This window comes from Bombina bombina, chromosome 7 (genome assembly GCF_027579735.1).
Source record: "Bombina bombina isolate aBomBom1 chromosome 7, aBomBom1.pri, whole genome shotgun sequence".
NCBI classification, from domain to species: Eukaryota; Metazoa; Chordata; class Amphibia; order Anura; family Bombinatoridae; genus Bombina; species Bombina bombina.
Genome location: NC_069505.1, coordinates 551,761,247 through 551,776,822, shown reverse-complemented (window position 1 = coordinate 551,776,822; position 15,576 = coordinate 551,761,247). Strand labels below are relative to the sequence as shown.

General features: G+C 37.8%; 1 protein-coding gene across 1 annotated transcript in view; it reads left to right on the top strand.

Moving 5' to 3' along the window:
- RPS5 (ribosomal protein S5) overlaps window positions 1-3,539 on the top strand; it is a 12,011-nt gene extending 8,472 nt beyond the window's left edge. The window contains exons 3-6 of the mRNA XM_053721873.1: window positions 118-327; window positions 2,797-2,925; window positions 3,224-3,322; window positions 3,416-3,539. Coding sequence (XP_053577848.1) covers window positions 118-327; window positions 2,797-2,925; window positions 3,224-3,322; window positions 3,416-3,484 — 507 coding nt within the window. The 3' untranslated portion in view covers window positions 3,485-3,539. The remainder of the gene's footprint in view (window positions 1-117; window positions 328-2,796; window positions 2,926-3,223; window positions 3,323-3,415) is intronic.
- The last annotated feature ends 12,037 nt before the right edge of the window (window positions 3,540-15,576 follow it).

The following is a 15,576-nucleotide window of genomic DNA, read 5'->3' as shown; positions in this document are numbered from 1 at the left end:
GCTGTTTTGCTAAAACGAGATTTACCTGACCAGACTCTTACAATATGTTAGGTAATTGTAAGATTTCTTATACTAAGGAAAGCATATTTACAAGTCATATTTATATATTTCTGTCAGGATTACATTGCAGTAAAGGAGAAATATGCAAAGTACCTGCCACACAGCGGAGGCCGTTATGCTGCCAAGCGCTTCCGCAAGGCCCAGTGCCCCATCGTGGAGCGTCTGACAAATTCTCTCATGATGCACGGAAGGAATAACGGCAAGAAACTCATGACCGTTCGAATTGTTAAGCACGCTTTTGAGATCATTCACCTGCTGACTGGAGAGGTAAAGTCACTTTGATTACTTAGTAGTAACTCCAAACAACCATTGGACTCATTGAGATTACTCAGATGAACCTTTTCCTGTCATCTACTACAGGGATTGCCAGATTTGTAACTAATGTGGACAGCAGGGCAAAATTTTAGAACCCTTACGGCAGTGTATATTATAAATCTTCAGTGGCATGGGGGATTTGGGTAAGGTTGCAGGGAGGGTATCCTCTATCTTGATTTTTGGTCGCACAAAGCCAAAACATTTTTTGCTGCCTTTTCTTGGGGCCACAAAAATAGCACGCATTGTTTTTTTATCGGGGCCACATGAGACAATTGGGCCACCCTGCACTACAATATGGGCATTGGAAATGCAGCTAAGTTTACTTTGTTTTGAGCAATTTATTTACTCACCTTAGTAAAGTAAATTCCTGAAAAGAAGCTATTTCTGTGCATTCTTGTATTGGTTTACACAAATTAGGTCAGCTTGTAATTCCTCCCTATCCATTTCTATTGCAAGCTAGAGGCTAACTATCCTATAGGGTTATAGTGCAATTTAGAGAGGCCGTTATCTGTTTTATCTAAAGCAGAACATTGTATAATGCATGTAAAGAGCCTAGTTACACCTTTAAATATATACAATTTGGAAATCCCCTGCAATTTTTTATTTATTCCTTCTGTTGCCTTTCCATTCTTTTCTGCACTGTAGTGTTACATGGGGAAAACCCCTGCTCCATACCCTGGATTACCAATTTTCTCCATATAAAATTTTGCCAGCCTTGTTGCATTATAAAGTAGTGGAGGTGGTGTAATATTTTCTCATAACATTTTCTTCTATTCAAAGCACAAATTGCATATTTTAACTCAAATTTATTTAAAAGGTAACTTGAGCAATAAACATTGAGAAGTGAAATTAGCTAATTTTAGCATATTTGTTTCAAAATGTTTAGCCGGGTGGTCGGTAAAATCTGAGTGGTGCACTCATTAAAACTATCCTGTTGAGAACACTGGATACATTGCATGCACTTGGCACCTAGACAATGAACTCTGCATGCACTGTTTGTTCAGAATTACACTGTATAATTCCGATGTAAACAGTTAATGGTTCCCTCTTTACTTTGAATACAGCAAAAACGTTAGACTCAAGAGTGTGCACTTATTTATGTGTTATGGTTTCACGTTGACAATACAGGCTACACACACATAAAGGGGGGAGAGTTGAGTCAATGGAAAGAAGTTATAAATCTTATTTGAAATAACATTCCTATTCACACCTAAGTGTAGATTTAAATTTACTTATCATTTTAATTTAATAAACAAAAACATGGTCCTGTCCTAAAGTGTGTTTTTGTTAAAGTGAAGGTAAACTTTGATGAATGAAAGACCATTTTTAAAAATACTATTAAAAACGGGGACATTTTCATTCATCAAAGTTTAGAAAGCACCTGTTTTGTTTAAAAACGTACCTTTCGTCTTTTCACAGCCAGAGCAGCTTTCCCCACCTGAAGATCCCCCTCTTCACACGTCATCAATGACTAATCGGGCTTCTTCCAATCATGACATGGCCTCAGGCAATGACTCCCCTGGGAGGGAAGCTGTGAGTGGAGGAAGCCGGATTAGTCATTGATGACGTGTGAAGAGAGGATCTCCGGGTGGGGGAAGCTGCTCTGGCTGTGAAAAGAAAGGTAAGTTTTTAAACAAAACGGATGCTTTCTAAACTTTGAATAAAAGTGCCCCTGTTTTTAATAGTATTTTTAAAAAACGGGCTTTCATTCATCAAAGTTTACCTTCACTATAAGTTTAACCATTTTTAGGTAACTTTTAGGCTATATATAATAAATATATATAATAAATAAATGGGATTTATATATCCATTTTTTGTGTAATGCTATTTCATATGCGTTGTCGAGTTCAATGTTTAAACCTGGCTCTTAGAATCTGTAAACACAGGTAAATTGGATTTTAGATGTTGTTGCATATCTTAAGGGGATATAAGTGTGAAAATAAGATTCTGTATTACATTAGATCATTGTATTTGTATGCAAATTCCCTTTTTACACTGTAACCTTTTTTACATAGGTTATGCACTCAGAGTCCCATACAGTTTCTAGACAAAACACAGCTGGTGATTGGATATACATAAGTTACTCCTGACCTTGTCCTCTAGACTGACCATGCGATGTGCAGGGGTTGGCTTCATTGTAGTAGTTTAACGTAGTGAAGAGGCATTTATGATTAGAAAAAAAGTGCTCTAGCGAAGTGGGGTGTTGCTTGACTTTAAATTCTGATGGGCTTGGTTAAAAAAGAATATTACTCCCAACTTCAGTCATAGGAACAATACTCAAACACAGACGTCAGTAAGCTTTGAGTTGCTCATCTAACAGGATTTCACCTGTGTTGGCAGATTACATTGTGGTGTTTTTCTAAAAAGAGGAACTTCACATTTTTGAATCTTGCTAATGTCATTGTTTGTGCTCTTTCCCAGAACCCTCTGCAAGTCCTGGTAAACGCCATCATCAACAGTGGACCACGTGAAGACTCCACACGTATTGGCAGAGCTGGTACAGTGAGGAGGCAAGCTGTTGATGTCTCACCTTTAAGAAGAGTCAACCAGGTAATTGGTGTGAAGACGAGGCAATTTAAAGTGAACCATTGGATGGAATACCAATTCTAGTAGATTCTTTACATTTATCTATTATAGACATTTATTAACTGATTGAATAAATCAACATATTGGGCTAGATTACAAGTGGAAAAACTAATTTATTGCGCGCCTGTTTTACGGGCGAACAATAACCAGCCATTACAAATGGCAGGTTATTGCTACCGCAAGCTCGATATTTGTATCTGGTCCATTGTATTTAGTTAATGAACAAGTAACTTGACATTCTTTAACCCCTCTATTTCTGTAGGCTATCTGGCTGTTGTGCACCGGAGCCCGTGAAGCTGCTTTTAGGAACATTAAGACTATTGCAGAGTGCGTAGCTGATGAGCTCATAAACGCAGCCAAGGTGAGTAGAAGGTGGTAAAGAAATCTATAGTAGTATGAGGCTAGTAGATCAATATAGCAATTACTCTGCTAACCTTTGTTATTGTTTTTTTAGGGTTCCTCAAACTCATACGCCATCAAGAAAAAGGACGAACTGGAGAGAGTTGCCAAATCCAACCGTTAAACTGTCGCATTGGGAGTGTGTAGCTTCTCATCAAATAAAGATTCTGTTCTCTCAATACTGTGCTTGTCTTTCAAATTTACCAAGGGGTAGCATGTAAGGGGGTGTCTAAGTGGGGAAATATCTGCCTCGTTGACTAAGAATACTCAATACTGCAACCAGACTGTGACATGAAACCTAAAATGGTTTCATTATTCAGATGGAACATAGTTTTTAACAACTTTCCGATTTTATTTCAATTATTAAATTAGGTTAATTCTCTTGGTATCCTTTTGTTGAAGGAGCATCAATGCGCTAATGAAAACTAGTTGAACACAGGTGGGCCAATGACTAGGTATGCATGTGCAGTCACCATTTGGTTCCTATTAGTGCATTGCAGCTCCTCTGCCTACCTAGATATGCTTTTCAACAGGATACCAAGAGAATTAAGTAAATTAGATAATAGAAGTAAATTGGAGAGTTGTGTAAAATTGCAAGCTCTGATTCATGAGTTACTTTGACTTTATGGTCCCTTTTTAAATACTGTTTTAAAAAGCATAATACTGGGAGTTTATTCTCCACCTCCCTCTAGTCATGGGCTGCCATGTTGAAATCTAGCTTTCACTGGATTCCAGTGCTTACCTGTTGGTACAACAGGCACTTTCCTACAATAGACTTAGTGGAGTTGCCCCTAAACAGCCTATCAGGATTAGATTGCTTAGAATCAGTAGTGCAAATTGCATACTTAGTATTGTCAGTGTTATTTAAGTAAAATATGTAATTACCCAAATATAATTTTGTGAATTAAAAAAACTTATCTAAAGGGATAGGAAAGTCAAAATTAAACCTGTATGGTTCAGATAGAGCATGTAATTCTAAGACACTTTTTTAAATTCACTTCTATTTTCAGACGTGCTTCGTTCCCTTGGTATCACTTGCTGAAAAATACAGACATCCTACACTAGTGGGAGCTAGCTGCTGATTGGTGCCTGCACACATTTTGTCTTGTGATTGGCTAACTAGATGTATTCAGATAGCTGCTAGTGGTATGATACTCCTTCAGCAAAGGAATAGAGATTGAATCAAATTTAATAGACGTAAATTAGAAAGAAGTATAAAATTGTATGTTCAAATCAAAAAAAAGTTGGGTTTTTCCTGGCTAACTATGAACCTTGTAGGTTCTCCGCTCTAGTGTTCGCAGCCAGCAGAGATAAGGGACAAAGTGTTACTGTGTATCAAGACTTAGTAGGATAATACGTTATGCAAAATATACACTTCATATATATTAATACACTTTAATATGCCTTTAACCTTTCAATTCATGTGAAAAACATTTTAGCACACTTTAATTGTTTTTTTCGTTGGAGTACATTCCTTTTATGGCACACAGTAAAGTTATAGGGCTTTTTGTAATAAAATAATTTAGGTTTCTTCTCTGGAAATCGCCAACTTTTTTTTTTTGCTCTGAGCATCCTGCAGAAACCTAATTGTCCTTGCACAATGGTACACTGGAGCGGATTTGTATCCATTCCTATGTAAAGGGACAGTATACACCAATTTTCAATTAACTGCATTTAATACACTACTATAAAGAATATGCGCAGATACTTATATAAAAATCCAGTATAAAACAGTTTAAAAACATAAAAGCTCCCAGCTTAGCTCTGTTGAAAAGGTTACTGGAAAACCCCACTGCAAGTGGGAAATAGCACACTCCCCTCCCCCTGTGTATGAAAAGACCCTTTACACAAACAGGAACAAGCTGGAGTAGGTATACATCAGTTTTCTCAAACTTTGGGGCTTGGTTAGGAGTCTGAAAATCAGAGCAATGTTATTTAAAAATAAGCAAAACTATACTTTAAAAAAATAAATAAATATGGGCTATATAAATCTATAAAACATTCATGCAAAGAAAAATCTAGTGTATAATGTCCCTTTAACCACAGTAAAGCATACATAAACTGCATCATTTGCTTTAACCCCGTTAGGACGTTCCATGCTGTCCTAACCGTGCTGGTCTTTAGCCGTTATGTACTGAAGCAGCTACGGCTTCCTAACAGGGATCGCGAACTGGATGGCGTGCCTAGCGTCATAGGCACCCCAATCCCATTATTGAAATCACTTGATCGCATGTACGATTGCGTGATTTCAGTTTTTTACTTATTTGTTTACATCAGAACTTTGTTCCAATGTAACAAATAAGTACCGTCAAGAAGGGGTTAAACAGTATAAAATATAATTTGTTGGCATTCATCTTTAAGCACTGTATTGCAAAATGATCAGCATTCAAAGTATAAAACTGCTTCCTTAGTTAAAAAAAAAAAAAAAAAATCTTAAACATGGGAGTTCTTGCAAAATGAGCATTTAGAAATTCTATAGCTATATACGCACGCAGATATTACAAACAGCAGGTCACATGATTTTTGCTGCAGGACATGGACAATAAAGCTATTTTATGGTGTCTCCTAGCAACACTTCAAAAAAACTTCCATTGCCTTCTTGTGGAGACCTTTTATAGGCTGTGACAGGTAGTAAAGGACACTGCAAATATAAAGTTTTAGAAGAAATGAATTAAAGGCATAGTCTTTTCAACATTAAACTTTCATGACTTCAGGTAGAGCATGCAATTTTAAAGTGATGGTAAATCCTAGCGTTTGTGAAACACTAGGATTAACCAGTAGAACAAATAAAAGGGGACTTTCAGTCATGAAGTATAAAATACTTCTTGATGAAAGTTCCTTTATTTGTCTGAAGCGTTTGCTGCGCTGAGCGCCTCAGGCAGCCCATGGCAGAACGCTATTTTGCTGTGAGGTGATATTTCCACTTATTAGCCGTGCGGGCTGTCCTGCTTGGCGCCAGCTGGCCAGCACAGCTAATAGGTGGAAACATCACCTCTCAGCAAAATAGTGGGCTGTCTGAGGCGCTCAGTGCTTATACTTCATGACTGAAAGTCCTCTATTTGTTCCACTGGTAAATCCTAGCATTTTACAAACGCTCGAATTTACCACCTTAACCCCTTAAGGACCAAGGATGTACAGGGTACGCCCTACAAAAACTGTCACTTAATGACCAAGGATGTACCCTGTACTTCGTTGGGTTTGAAGTGCTGGAAGCAATCGTGCTTTTAGGGGTCTATTTATCAAGCTCCGAATGGAGCTTGATGCCCCGTGTTTCTGGCAAAACTTCAGGCTCGCCAGAAACACAAGTTATAAAGCAGCGGTCTAAAGACCGCTGCTCCATAACCTGTCCGTTATGGAGTACTGCCAGTACCCAAAGTGGCGGTAAACAGTGAGAGGGGGAGGGTTAGAGACTTGTTGGGGGGGGGGGGGTCAAGGAGGTTGGGTGGTAAGGGGGATCCTACACTGCAGAAAATACAAAAACCTTTTATTTTTACACTGGCAGACTTTCTGCCAGTACTAAATATGGCGGTGACAATAGTGAGGTGGGGGAGGGAAGAGAGCTGTTTGAGAGAGATTAGTGGGTGGGATGTGTCAGGTGGGAGGCTGATCTCTACACTAAAGCTAAAATTAACCCTTCAAGCTCCCTAAAAACTACCTAATTAACCCCTTCACTGCTGGGCATAATACAAGTGTGGTGCTTAGTGGCCTGCTAATTACCAAAAAGCAATGCCAAAGCCATATATGGCTGCTATTTCTGAACAAAGGGGATCCCAAAGAAGCATTTGCAACCATTTGTGCCATAATTGCACAAGCTGTTTGTAAATAATTTCAGTGAGAAACCTCTAAAGTTTGTGAAAAAGTTAACTTTTTTTTTAATCGCATTTAGCAGTGAAATGGTGGAATGAAATGTACCAAATTGGGCCTAGATCAATACTTTGGATTGTCTACTAAAAATATATACATATAAAGGGTTATTCAGGGATTCCTGACAGATATCAGTGTTAAAATGTAACTTATGCAAAAAAAATAATAATTTAAAAATGGTTAAAAGTGCTACTTTTATTTATTGCCTTATAACTTGCAAAGAACATGTAAACATTGGGTTTTTCTAAACTCAGGACAAAATTTAGAAACTCTTTAGCATGGGTGTTTTTTGGTGGTTGTAGATGTGCAACAGATTTTGGGGGTCAGTTAGAAAAAGTGTGGGGAGTTTTTTTCAATTTTTTTTTACAGTAAATTATAAGATATTATGAAAATAATGGTATGTTTAGGAAATCCATTTAATGGCGAGAAAAACGGTATATGTGTGGGTACAGTATATGGGGTCAATTTAACATGGTGCGGACAAACATGATCCACGATAGCGAACCATGCCCACTGCACATCGATAAATGCCGGCAGCATACGCTGTCAGCATTTATCATTGCACCAGCAGTTCTTGTGAACTGCTGGTGCAACACCGCCCCCTGCAGATTCTCGGCCAATCAGGGGGTGTCAATCAACCTGATCGTATTGGATCGGGTTGATTTTCGGCGATGTCTGTCCGCCGCCTCAGAGCAGGCGGACAGGTTATGGAGCAGCGGTCTTCGTTCTCTTGGTATCTTTGTTTGAAAAAGCAAGAATGTAAGCTTAGGAGCCGGCCCATTTTTGGTTCAGCACCTGGGTAAGTCTTGAAGATTGGTCTCAAAATGTAGCCACCAATCAGCAAGTGCTACCCAGGTGCTAAACCAAAAATGGGCTGGCTCCTAAGCTTACATTCTTGCTTTTTCAAATAAAGGTATCAAGAGAACAACGAAAAATTCATAATAGGAGTAAATTAGAAAGTTGCTTAAAATTTCTGCTCTATCTGATGAAAGTTTCATTTTGAATAGACTATCCCTTTAAAGTTAAAGGGCCATTATACACTCATTTTTTTCTTTGCATAAATGTTTTGTAGATGATCTATTTGTAAAGCCCATAAAGTTTTTTGTTTTTTTAAAAAAAAATGTATAATTTTGCTTATTTTTAAAGAACATTGCTCTGATTTTCAGACTCCTAACCAAGCCCCAAAGTTTTATTTGAATACCGTCAGCTACCTTCTCCAGCTTGCTCCTGTTTGTGTAAAGGGTCTTTTCATATGCAAAAGAAGGGGGGGGGGAGTGTCTTATTTACCACTTGCAGTGGGCTTTCCAACTGCCTTTTCAACAGAGCTAAATTGAAAGCTTCTAAGTGTTTTTAAACCAATTTATACTGGATTTTTATATCAGTATCTGTGCATCTTATTCTTTATAGTAGTGTCTATTACATTCAGTTATATGAAAATGAGTGTATACTGTCCCTTTAAAATACTTTCAAAATTATGAATATATCATGATTATTTCTATAAAGTATATCCCACTCCTAAGTGCTTTTTTATTACAACAATGAAACCGACACATCCCTCTAATGGCCGATGCATACATCTCCGTTTTGCTAAGATGGTATTTAAAGGAACAGTAAAGACATAATTAGACATTACTGATTTAGACAGAACATACAATTTTAAACAACTTTCCAATTTACTTCTATTATGTAGTTTGCTTCCTTCTCTTGTTATCCTTTTCTGAAAGTTTTATGTAGGAAAGCTCAGGTGCAGCAAAGAACCTAGGTTGTAGCTGCTAATTGGTGTCGGCATATATATATATCCCCTTAAGGACCAGCGACGTACCCTGTATGTCGCTGGCCTTTTTTTGGGACTTGATTGTTTTATAGCGTGGTCTTGCCACCAGCGTTGAGACTGCTCTATTCCACAAAGCCTGCTGGAGGGAGGGAATTAATAGCGTGTTCTTGCTAGACTTGTGCTATTATGTCCTGAAAAAACCCTTAATGACCAGTGACATACAGGGTACATTGTGGTCATTAAGGGGATATATATATACACCGATTGTCATTGGCTCACTCGTGTTCAGTTAGAAACCAGTAGTGCATTGCTGCTCCTTCAACAAATTAAACCAAGAGAATGAAGCAAATTTGATAATAGAAGTTAACGGGAAAGTTGATTAAAATAGTTTGTTCTACCTAAATCATGAAAGAAAAAATTTGGGTTTCATGTCCCTTTAAGTGGCTCTTGACCCCTTGCACCAATTGGACTTAGGTACTACGTCTCACAGTAGTTTGCCCAGCGTATTGTTGAAGTAGTTCCTACGTCCAACACTGGTGCATGCTGTGATCCCCGGTGCCAGATAGCGGAGGCTGCTGCTGGGGGCAGAAGGCATCTGCCTTCATATAGTAAGAGAGTGCAGAAAGTCTTGTTTCTTTATGAGAATCCTCCATTGATGATGGAAGGAGGGGTGGGGTTCCCTACGCTACAGAAACTATGGATGTCAGAATTTCTGGACTTAATCCTCCTTTTGGAATATAGATAAAGAAATCTCAATATGTAATTATTATGAATAGTTTTGTCAATGCTAGAAGTGCCCATTTACCAAATTGGAAGAAAAATATACCATTAGGACAGTATCTTAGTATTAGACGTAATTGTACCCTTACAAAAGATTTTGAAAGGGAAGCAGACGTTCTAGAAGAAAAGTTTATACACAAAGGTTATCTTTCATTTCTAAAAGAAGCAAGAACTAAGGCACGTAATAAGGACAGAGTATCTTTAATACAGAATGAAAATAAGATTAAGACTAATCATAAAGAGCTATCTAACATAATGAACAAAAAGGATCATGCGACAGAGAATCAGATCAGCTTCATTACTACATATAATGAAGGGGCAAATATGATTAAGAAAACTAAATACGCACTGGAATATTATCAGAGCAGATCCTATTCTAAGGTAGGTAGTAGGAGAAAACCAAGTGATTACATTTAAGAAGAATAAGAATTAAATAAAAAATTTAGCCCCCAGTAAACTTTGCCCTGTAAATGGGAATGTTAAAGTGAATGTAAATTTTAATGAATGAGTGCCCGTTTATTAAAAATATTGTTAAAATAGTGGCACTTTCATTCAATAAACTTTACATTGCAGCGTTTAGTTTTTTTTTAAATTCCTTTTTCCTTAGGAAGCCCAGACCGGCGATCCCTCCGCCCGCAGCGCTTCTGTATTTAGCACAGCAATGACGAAACCGGCTTCCTCCAATCATGGGGTGTGCCCCGAGGCGTCCATTTCGTGAGACCATGCAATGATTGGAGGAAGCTGCTTTCGTCATCAACATTCTAAGTACAGCATGAGAAGCAGGCGGAGGGATCGCTGGTCTGGGTTTCCTAAAGAAAAAGGTAAGTATTTAAAAAGAAAACACTGCAATGTAATGTTTAAGGAAAACAAGAATCTAAAACAATAAGAAGCAAAAGAAGGCATTAGTGCAATAATATTTCAAATGTGGATATCCTTTGTGTGATAACCGATATACTCACAAGCGCAGCAGCACCAAGTGTCCTGATTGGGGCAGACTGGAATCTCACAGTGGGATATGCTAGGTTAATGGACGAGGCTATGATATTGTGATCAGATCATTTTTTTGGATTGATGCTTAACGTTAATATGACCACTAGCGATTGTCGCAAAGATTTATATAGTTATGTGTTATTGACATCAACTATAGGCAGTTTTACATTATTTGTATTCTACTTTTTGGTGATTTGTTTAACTGTTTAATATTGTTTTAATATACCCTATGCATATATATGGGGATTGTTGATTATGAGAGGCATTAGATGTACACAAAGTGTTAAAAGGGTGTGTTCAGATACTTGTTCTGATAGGCTACTTTAACCTTTATTAGGTAGATGTGAATAAAGATTATGCCTGAGGAAACAGCCAGCATGGTTGAGAAACGCGTAGCGTATCTGTTTTTAAGAGTCTGATATGTCTATCAGCTCTAAGTATTTTATTATGTTTTATTTATAAAACCCATTTGTATTCACATCTGTGATCCTGTTTGGCTAATCAAGTTTAGCTGGGAGTAGCCGACTCCTCACTCTGTGAGCTGGGACACTGTGAGATCCCAGTCTGCCCCAATCAGCACACTTGGTACTGCTGCGCTTGTGAGTATATCGTTTATCACACAAAGGATATCCACATTTGAAATGTTATTGCACCAAGTGGCGCCTTCTTTTGCTTCTTATTGTTTTAGATTCTCGTTTTGGTGGATTTAAGAAGAGCTGCCGTTATAGAAGTACATCAGTGAAACAACTATTGGGACTTAACTTGACATTGGATCTGCCAGGATTTATTGAGATCCACCCTATTGGATTTTGCGCCTCCTATGATCTCTCAGTGGTAAAATTCTGGGAATTTTGTGTATTTTTAAGGAAAACAATCCTTTTCGCAATTCTCTCAGCAATTTGTTAGCTTTACCTAAAGGGACATTTAAGTGTGGCAAAATATGTGTAATATGTGTAACCATATACAGAAGGGAGATAATTTCCCAAATTTTGACAATACTGAACAATTTCAAATGAAACGGATGTAATTGTAATTCTACCTTTGTGGTATACCTTTTAAGGTGTAGATGTGATTTGATCTACATAGGGCGTACGAAAAGGAAGGTCAAGAAAAAAATTAGTGAACATCTGTATAATATTAAGAGAGGTTTTTGTCAACCATAGTGTGTCCCATCACTTTAAAAACATACATGGAGGATCAAATAGAGCAGGGGTCAGAAATCTTGGGCCCCCAGATGTTTTGGAACTACATTTTCCATGATGCTCAGACATTCTAATGCAGACATCCTCAAACTTGGCCCTCCAAAGAGTTTGAAACTATATTTCCCATGATGCTCAGCCAGCTGATATGCTGGCTGAGCATCATGGGGACTGTAGTTCCAAAACCTCTGGAGGGCCAACTTAGTTTGAGGATGTCTTTCTAAAGAGTGTCAGCATCATGGGAAATGTAGTTCCAAAACATCTGGGGCCCAAGGTTGCTGACCTCTGAAATAGAGGATTAACACTACAGGTTATTGATTGGATTCCACCTAGTGAAGAGAATAGATTATTGAAACTCCGGAAAAGGGAGACCCTATGGATTAAAAAATTAAGAAGTCGGGGGCGTGTCCAGGCGGCGGCCATGATGGGTTGCAAAACATGGAGCTCTTCACTTCAATGTTATAATCCGCCGATTATTTTACAGATTCAGCAGCATTGACAATCTAGCTGTTAAACATAAAGTTTTATTAGCTATCATTGTACCTATAGATGTTATTATATCAAATAGCCCATGAAGAACCCTGTTCTGGATTGTTGAGGATTTTGGCGGCGGCCTTCACAATATTTTTTAAATCCCCCCCACCCTCCCGGTCACCCAGGTAAGGCAGCTAAAACCATCCTGCAACATAATGGAGGAAGTATACAGGCTGACTCAGTTACTATTAGCTAAACTGGAGTTGCAGATGCAAAAAAATGTTGAGGACCTTTTATCAACTCTACAGAATCCGCAGTGTGCAGAAGACTTACCAGAGCTCACACTACAAGACAAGATGGATCCCGCAACGCGCCACGTTTGCTCACAGCTAGCAGTGGGGTTAAGTGTACCTGCATTGGCTCCCGATCGCAACACAGAAGACCTATGCGAGATGACAGACCATAGCTCACAACTCTCCCAGTCACGGAGGATGGGGGGCGACCTTCCGCAGTGGGTTAGGAGTGTCCTATGGATCCCAGCGATATCTTCTATGTGTGTCAGCCACAGGCGCTTTCTCGTTCTGTCGGATCAGTTGTGGGAATTAAATTCTTTTGGTTACACTTGAGAGAGAACTAAGTTGTCAACTACCAGACACATTAAAGCCTTCTCAGCATATCACCCGCTCTGATCTTAAATACCCTGGAGGGGAATGGGGTATGTACGCTTCTAGAAGAGCTGGAGTAGGCTAACTTTTTTGAGGTTCCATAATTGGCCTGACATGTTCTTGGCAGGGTCGGTTAAGTGTCCGGACAGGAACTATTAACATGGGATATTTCATGATGACTTCATAGTCTGATAGAACCGAGGATACCTCACCTGACAGAACATTATGCCTTTCCACTCTTGGCGGACTATGCTTTAGGATGTTTCCCTTACAATGAGCTAATTGTTTGCATATAGTTAGGAGTTATATAACCCTTACTATATATAGGCAGGTTGTGTCAGCTACATCCCTAATACCTTTACAAGATTATGGCTCTATTATACAACATTTACAGCAATATTGTTCTTATTAGGCTAATTTATTAATCTGATCAGTGACATCACCTATACTGATAATGTTAATAGAGATCTGTTAGTGCACAACTTATATTAAGAGCCATGTATATATATATATATCTAGTTCTTTGGCATTTAGCTATCTGCATTGTTATCAGAGAGATTGCAATTTTGCTGTTTCACAAAATGTTTTTTTATTATTTAGGTCACAAATTTAGTGAGCCCTCTAAGCTGCTCCCTTTTGGGAAAAGGGGGGGGGGAAGAATGAAAAAACATATATCCTGTTTAAAGATTTCCTTTAGGAGCTTCTTATAAGCAAAAATACTCATTTTCATATTCATTTAAGGTTCATATTTTTACATAAAACGCAAAGCTTTAGGTGCAGTCTTTTTGGCACTGGTTAACTCAATATGTTAATTTTCCTTACAAACACTGAGTATAATCCACAAAGTGTATTTTTACATTATTCATATAACTCCCAACATTTCTCTCTCTCTCTTCTCTCCTCTCCTCTCCTTTCTTCTTCTTCTTCCTTAGCAAATATTTATATATATATATATTTTTTTTTTTTTTTATTTTTTTTTTGGTGTATTACTGTTGCCCAGAGCTTGAATTTATCATTCCTTGAGCCAGTTACTGAGTTAAGCCTGAACTCCCTTATCCCATACCCCTAATAAATCACTTTTTTTTCATTCCTGGGGGTCCAAGAGAGGCCCAATAGTAAATAGGAGGGAGTGGGATGAATACTAGTTTTAGCTGCAATGTGCTTTATCCTAGTTATTTTCCTTTTTTTATGTTAATGTGCCATGCCCAAGAGTGGCTTTATATCATTCTAGTTCTTCACTACGTTTCAAGGTCCTACAGTGACCGTATTTATCACAAGAGTTCCTCCATAGCTATCATTAGAGTTCCTCCATTGAGTTATTTACTTTAATATGGGTCCATATGAGTGGCCCTTTGAAGTTTTGGAGGCTCATATATACTATATACAACAACAAAATAAAAGTAAGGTACAGAATAAGCTTACTTACAAAGGTTAATTACAGTATGATAGTATGGCTAATTATGAACAATCAGTTGTCAAGTGAACAAGATGTCATGGAAACTGTACTTATGATATTACTTTATTAATTTTTATGCTTGTACTGTGATTTTTAGTTTGTTTCTGTCACCTTAATAAAAATTATTGAAATAAAAAAAAAATTGAAGAGTCTACATCCTAGGGGTCTTAACGTTGATTTGGACATCCAGGCATTCATATAAACACTAGGCGATAAGCCTGCCCAAAGGTCAGTTTATTTAAATTGAAGAGTCTACATCCTAGGGGTCTCAACATTGATTTGGACATCCAGGCATTCATATAAACACTAGGCGATAAGCCTGCCCAAAGGTCAGTTTATCTAAATTGAAGAGTCTACATCCTAGGGGTCTCAACATTGATTTGGACATCCAGGCATTCATATAAACACTAGGCGATAAGCCTGCCCAAAGGTCAGTTTATTTAAAAAAAAGTATAACCCCCAAAGGTAATAATAGAAAAAATAAAAAATGTAAACTTACAGTACTGGCCCGTAGGTGTAACTGCTGTTGGTAGCATCACCACTCCAAACGCCATAAAATGATACAAAAGTCTACAAATTCCTGCTCTAATCACACCAAGAAAGGGCCAAAATTTATTGAAAAATTATTAAAAGCCAAATAATCACAGTGACAAATGGAAGCAGGGGAGAAGAGACTCCAACAGAGATGCATTTTGTGCGATTGCGCAATTGTTCACTTCTTTGTGGAATCTTGGTCGTGATTTAAAGACACAGATACTAGTAGTCGATATTTTCATTACATGTAAACAACATATTATTTTCTGCTTCCCTACCATAGGTTGTGAGAAACAGTTCATAAGAATGTTAAGAATTGTCAAATTGTTAACAATAACTTTACTTTAGAAATAAATATCTATTCATATTATAGTACAATCCAATGTAAATTACACAAACAAATCCAAGTTACTTTGCATGTTTAGATCTAAGGGAGCAATTGTTTGTAAGGAAATCCAATACACCTCTCTTTTATTTAAT